At 62.7% G+C, this 6,348-nt stretch overlaps 1 protein-coding gene across 1 annotated transcript in view; it reads left to right on the forward strand.

Moving 5' to 3' along the window:
- The first annotated feature begins 1,078 nt into the window (after positions 1-1,078).
- KCNG2 (potassium voltage-gated channel modifier subfamily G member 2) overlaps positions 1,079-6,348 on the forward strand; it is a 9,687-nt gene continuing 4,417 nt past the window's right edge. The window contains 2 exon segments of the mRNA XM_011385777.2: positions 1,079-1,099; positions 1,102-1,722. Of these exon segments, the coding sequence (XP_011384079.2) occupies positions 1,079-1,099; positions 1,102-1,722 (642 nt within the window).

The raw sequence follows: 6,348 nt of genomic DNA on the forward strand, positions 1-6,348 counted from the left end.
CAGGACCTTCTGCGTGTAAAGCAGACGTGCTGACCGCTACTCTATGGAGCCGCCCTTGGGTTAATTTTTGCTTGTGATGCAAGGTAGGGTCCGACTTCATCCTGCTGTCTGAGCTCCACTTGTTGAAGAGACTGCTCTTTCCCCGCACAGTCTCGGCACCCACGTCGAAACCCGCTGGCCACGGACATGCAGGGTTACTTCTGGGTCCTCGGTTCTGCTCCATCGATCTACGTGTCTCTCCTTGTGCCGGTCCGATGCTCTCGATCACGGTAGCTCTGCAGTCAGTTTTACTTCTCCAACTTTGTTCTTTTTCTAGAGATAGAAGTGATGAGAACACGCGTCCTGGTCTTGTTCTCCATCTTAGAGGGTGAGACCCCCGTACTCCCCACGGGCGTGAGGCTGGCTACAGGCTTTGCGTGTGTGGCCTTTGTCATGTGGCAGACGCTCCTTCTACCCCTAGTTACCGAGTGGTTTTTGATGAAAGAGTGTTGTTGGTCGTCAGATGCGTTTTCTGCATCTATGAGATGGGTTGAGTATTTTTCCTTCATAAATACGTATACTGCGTTGATTCGGTGTCACCTGTTTTTGCATGGTCAACCATCCTTGCATTTTTGTGGTAAATCCCTGTGGTAAATGACCATCATCTGCCAGTATTTTGAGAGTGCCAAGCTAGAAATGATAAAGTCCCCATTAGGTTTACAGCAGCCCCCTTGGCTCGAACCCGATGATGATCAGGTCACAGGGTGATGTCTGGCCCCCACCCAGCTCTCCCAAGACAGCCTCTCCAGGGCGGGCTTCCAGTGGCCGGTTCCCAGTCTCTGGGAGAGAAAGCGAGGCAGGCCGCCGCTTTCACCTGGGATCTGCCGGCAAGCTTGTGGTTCGCTATCTGGTCCGCTATCCGGTCACCTGTAAGTCAGGTATGCGGGAGGGAAGAACCGCGTGGGCAGGCCCAGGGAGTCCTTGCTTGTGCTGGGTCCCCAGGCCCAGGGTGGTCGGGGGTTCCCTGAGCTCCTGGCCTCACAGCCTAACGCGCGCCCTGTTCCTTCCGCAGGCCCAGCCTCCGGACCCGGCCGAGCGCATGGGGCCATGGCCCTGCTCCGCGGGCCCGCAGAGCCCCCGGGCGGCGGCGGGGCCCGCGCCCGGCACGTCATCATCAACGTGGGCGGCTGCAGGGTGCGCCTGGCCTGGGCCGCGCTGGCGCGCTGTCCCCTCGCGCGCCTCGAGCGCCTGCGGGCCTGCCGCGGCCACGACGAGCTGCTGCGCGTGTGCGACGACTACGACGTGAGCCGCGACGAGTTCTTCTTCGACCGCAGCCCGTGCGCCTTCCGCGCCATCGTGGCGCTGCTGCGCGCCGGCAAGCTGCGGCTGCTGCGCGGCCCGTGCGCGCTGGCCTTCCGCGACGAGCTGGCCTACTGGGGCATCGACGAGGCGCGCCTGGAGCGCTGCTGCCTGCGCCGCCTGCGCCGCCGCGAGGAGGAGGCGGCCGAGGCGCGCGCGGGGCCGCCGGGCTGCGGGGCCCCGGGCAGCTCGGGCTGCGCGCTGGGGCCCGACGGGCGGTGCGCGCGCGGCCGGCGGCGCCTGCGCCTGCGCGACGTGGTGGACAACCCGCACTCGGGGCTGGCCGGCAAGCTCTTCGCCTGCGTGTCTGTCGCCTTCGTGGCCGTCACGGCGGTCGGCCTCTGCCTGAGCACCATGCCCGACATCCGCGCCGAGGAGGAGCGGGTGAGCGCGCACCGGGCTGTGAGCTGGGGCTGGGGGCGGCCTGGACAGAGGTTGGGGCAGTGGGCGGCGAGGCCTGGGTCCGGGAGGGAGCGCCTGCCCAGCGGTGGTCTGGACACCGTGGCACTGGCGGTGAAACCACGGGCGCTGGGCCCTCCTTGCCTGCTCCGGGTCACACGCCCTGGGCCAGCCCCCGAGGCTGACGTTGGGGCGCCGGCCATGCACAGGCAGAGGCTCCAAGTTATAGCCAAGGTCAAGAGCTCCCGGGGGCTGTCTGGCCAGCAGACCTTGTCCGCTGGATCTCTGCCAGTCAGGCCCTCCAAGCTTGGTCAACAGGAGGCTGACACATTCATTGTCACAAAAGTCTAGAGAGTTGTGTGCTCAAGCCTCATCACCCTTGACAGAGGGATGTGACCTCCACATTCTTCCAAAGATGAGAGCCAGGCCAGCCACGTGGCTCCGGTACCCAGTGCTGGCTTTGTCCAGGAGCTGGGGCTCCTTTCGGAGCAAACGGTGGACTTCCCGCCCCCTCTGTCCTGTGAGAATGTGGGCACGGGCAGTGTGGGCAGAAATGTCATTCCCGGGGAAGTGTCTGTACACAGAGCGTGTCATAGAACAGTCAGGGACTGGTCAGGGAGTCGGGCGGTTTCTGAAGGACGCAGCTGAGGGTCACCCTGCATTTCCTGATGGAGAGGACCGTCCGCCTGGCCTTCCCCTGGCTGGTGCCCTGTTCCCACCTGCCAGGGGCTGGGCACAGGACCCGCGGTGAGCCTCCCTCAGGCCAAGCAGCTCAGCCTCGGGCCGTCAGCTCGTTATTCAGACAGGAGTAGAAGGGACTGTCCCATGTTCCTGGGACAGTTGCCGTTCGCCGGTGTGACCAACCCTGACTGCAGGTTAGATGTGGCTTTGGCACCCTCCTTGGTGGGCGTCTGGTTCCTGAGGCATCTCTGGTCTTAACCAGGCCCAAGTCTCAGACTCTGCTTCTGAAGACACTTGGTGCATCCAGGTTTCTAAGCAGCAGTAACCCTGTGCATGTGGGAGGAGAATCGCCTAGATGAGGACCGGGCGGCGGGAGGTGCCAGGGCTGCCTCAGCCGCGACAGCATTGCAGAGCCCCAGCCGGCCCACCCGGCCTCCTCCCGGGGCATCCGCGTGGGCCCACGTCGCCGCCGCCCACGTCCATCCCCAACCCCTTCCGCGTTTCCCTGAGCATCGCTTCACGCTGCGGGGCCCCGACTCACCATGTCGGCTGCCAGATAGAAAGCAGCAGCGCACGTGGATGAGCGCGCGGCAGAGCACGGCCACGCGCTGTCACTACCTTGTGGGAGAAACACCTGGTCCACTCCACGTGCAGGTGCTGAGGAGGTAGCAGGTGTTGTCACCGCCGCAGGAAGGAAGAAGCTTTATGTTTCATCAACATGTGTGTGTTTGTAGTAAATATACATAAAATTTACCATCTTATCCATTTTTAAGCATGCTGTTCAGCGGTATATGCATTCAGTGTCCTGCAGCCGTCACCACCCTCCATCTGCATAGCTGTTTCATCTTGTAAACTGGAACTCTGTCCCCATTAGACAAGGACGCCTGGGTGTCCCTCTCCCAGCCCTGGGCATCCACCGTCTGCCTCGTGTCTCTGTGACGCTGACGGCTCCACACGCTTCACACAGCGAGATCCTGCAGTTCTGTCCATTGAGACCGGCAGATTTCACTCAGCTGAACGTCCCCAGGTTGGTCCACGTTGCAGTGGGTGTCAGGGTGCCCTGGTGTTGCGCTGTGGCGTGGGCCACACTGTTCATCCGTGCGCCGTCGGTGGACGCTGGTTGCCCTCTGGCATTGCGAGCAGGCCGCCACGAACGTGGTGTGCAGACGTCTGCAGAGTCCCTGCCCTCGGCTCTTTGGGGTCTGAGCCCATGAGGTGATTCTGTTTACCGACCCCGTCTCTCTGCCCCCATGTGCCCCCAGCTGCCTGGGACCCCAGGGCCGTGGTCCCCCAACGAGACCTGGAGGGTGTGCTTCCAGGACCCACCCTGGTCTGCCGGGGAAGGTCCGCCTCTCAGAGCACTGTCCCTGGGGTCTCTTCACGCAGTAGCCTGGCTTCCCAGCGAGGAAGGGCTCCAGGCCCAGGCCTCCCATGCTGTCTGCAGGGACAGAAGTCGGAAATGCCATAGCTTAAACACAGAAAGTCCTGAATCCTTTGGCCCCAAAATGTACATTCTAAACCAAAATAACTTGCCTGGGGCAGGCCTTGCTGTGCCCGAGTTCCCGGTAGAAGTCACAGCAGTAAGACACAGAGACCCCCCCCGCCCCACCAAACTGCCAGGGCGGGGCCCCCCTCAGGACGAGTTGGGCTTTCGATGCCAGGTGCTTGGGGAGCAAGGAGGGATCAGAGCTGGAATGTGCTGTCACCGGGTCGCCGGGCAGGGATGCGAGCTCAGTGGGGGAGGGGGGGCCCTCGGTCGGCAAGGCAGGGCTGACCCCAACCTCCCAGGCCCCGTCAGAGGGGAGAGCCCCGCTCCCCACTGCCTCTGGGGTGTCTCCAGTGGGCCTGTGGCCTTCACTGCCCACGGCCCGGGCTGACACGCATGCGGCGGCCAGCGCAGCTTGCCACAGGCACTGGGTGAGCATGCCGCTGTGACCAGAGCACCCAGTGCTGCGGAACATCCTGGAGGCAGTGCCGACTGTCTGAGAACACGCGTCTGGAGTGAAATTAGGTGGTGGTGTGACGGTCGTTGAGGTCAAGCCTCTCAGTGGCCAGCAGGGGCCAAGGCCAGCCCGGGAGTGGCCGTTGCGGGATGCTGCGGTGTGACCTGGGCGGGGAGCCTTCAGACAGTGCGGAGGGGTGGATGGGACGGCTCCGGCGCCAGCTTGGAGATGCCATGGGCGGCCAGTGTCGCCTGCAGACAGGCAGAGCCCAGACGGCAGAACAGCCGCCTTCTCGGAGGGCCTGGTGGGGCGGTGCTCCCCGAGGCCGGCGCCCCTCTCCCCGAGGCCGGTTCTGGGCTCTGTGATCCGATTTCCTTCCTTTGAGCTCACGTGATTAAATCGGGGCCCGCGTAATTAGTTATAGATTTCACCTGTCGAATTCACTGAGGACATGTGGCAATAGCATCGAAAGCCAGTGACAAGTTTCCGCTGCGTGGGGTGCACTTCGGCTTCTTGCTGGAGTGAGAGCTTTGCCGTGAGAGCTGCGGGGGGTCGGGAGGAGCCGGGGCTCCAGCCTGAGCCCTTCCCTAACAGTCCTGTGCCTAGGGTCGGGGGCCGGGGAGGAGCCCACCTCACGTGCAGACAGTGTGCGGAACTCACGGCTGGACTGGCGGCATGGTGCTGGGCACAACTAAAACCAAACACCGCCCAGCCCTGCCGGCGGTCCCCAGGACGCCCCGTCTGCACAGCAGGGCGAGGTGGGCTCAGCCCGCACGGGCGGTGGCTGAGTCACGAGCGGGCACGTCGCTTCCGCAGGACGAGCGGGCAGAGCGGATGGACTGAGGGAAGGATAGTGGCCGCAAATTTTGTGCCACTGCCTGCGACTCAGAATCCAACTCGTAATTTGGAGCCATTCTCTCCTGAGGCGCACGCCCCCATCTATTCACAGGGCCGTTGACACCTGTCACTGTCTTGCTCGTCCATGTCTCTAGGTGGCTGGGGTCAGTCACTCTCGTGACGGTGCCAGGGCCTCAACGGCAGGCACAGTCCCTTCCCCACTGCACGCGCTCCCCAAGGCAGGCCGAGACACCAGGCGGACACCCCGTGGGACACGGCGTTCGCCGCCGTGACAGGCGCAGGCTCCCTCACCTCCTGGGCCCCAGTCGGGTGGTTCTGGCCATCTGGTCCTCGGTTCCCTCCGTCCTGTCAGACCTCACAGTGGTGAGTCTTCAGTCCGGGACGTGGCCCTCATGACTGAGCTCACGGGGCTGATCGTGACGGGGAGGCCGAGGGTGGGATGCTCTGGAATGCCGTTTCGACTGCCTGGCGGCAGGGCAGCGAGCAGGTGACTCAAAACGGGGACGTTCGTCATTTCCGTGTAAATTACAGCTGTTTCTAAATAACTTATTCTCTTCAGTAGATCGGATTTTCTTTCTCCTATTTGTCTATTTGCCCTGTAAGAGCCTTTTCCAATAGAAAACTGGAAAAAAATAAACCTCGGTTCAGTTCAAAGTCAACTTATGATAAATTTGTAGTTAGTAAAACGAGTTGATGAGCATTTTTTCCAGGTACTCACAGGAGGCTGGAGATAAGGTGAGCACAGGGTCGCGGTGAATGGGAAGCGAACCGCGCAGACTACGCCCTTCCCCGGACGGAGGTGGGGTGTGGCCCCAGCCAGCGCAGGCCCCGCTCGTCTGTTTCGCCGGCTGCGTGAGGCCTGTGATGGCGGCAGACGCAGGCATCAGTGTCCAGATGCTACACAGGCAGCAAGGGATGCGAGCATCTTGAGAGTTTAATTACATTGGATGAGCAGGCGCGCACGAGCCTCGGGGACTTTGCTGGAGCGCCCAGCCAGGCCGGCGGTGGCGGCGGGCTCAGCAGGTGCCTGGCCCAAGCGCTGGCAGGGAGCAGCCCTGCCCCCCACTGGCCTCCCTCCACCTCCCAGCTTCACCCAGCGACAGTGACAGCGAGTCGGATGGGACCGGTG

The sequence above is a fragment of the Pteropus vampyrus genome, unplaced genomic scaffold (genome assembly GCF_000151845.1).
Source record: "Pteropus vampyrus isolate Shadow unplaced genomic scaffold, Pvam_2.0 Scaffold793, whole genome shotgun sequence".
NCBI classification, from domain to species: domain Eukaryota; kingdom Metazoa; phylum Chordata; class Mammalia; order Chiroptera; family Pteropodidae; genus Pteropus; species Pteropus vampyrus.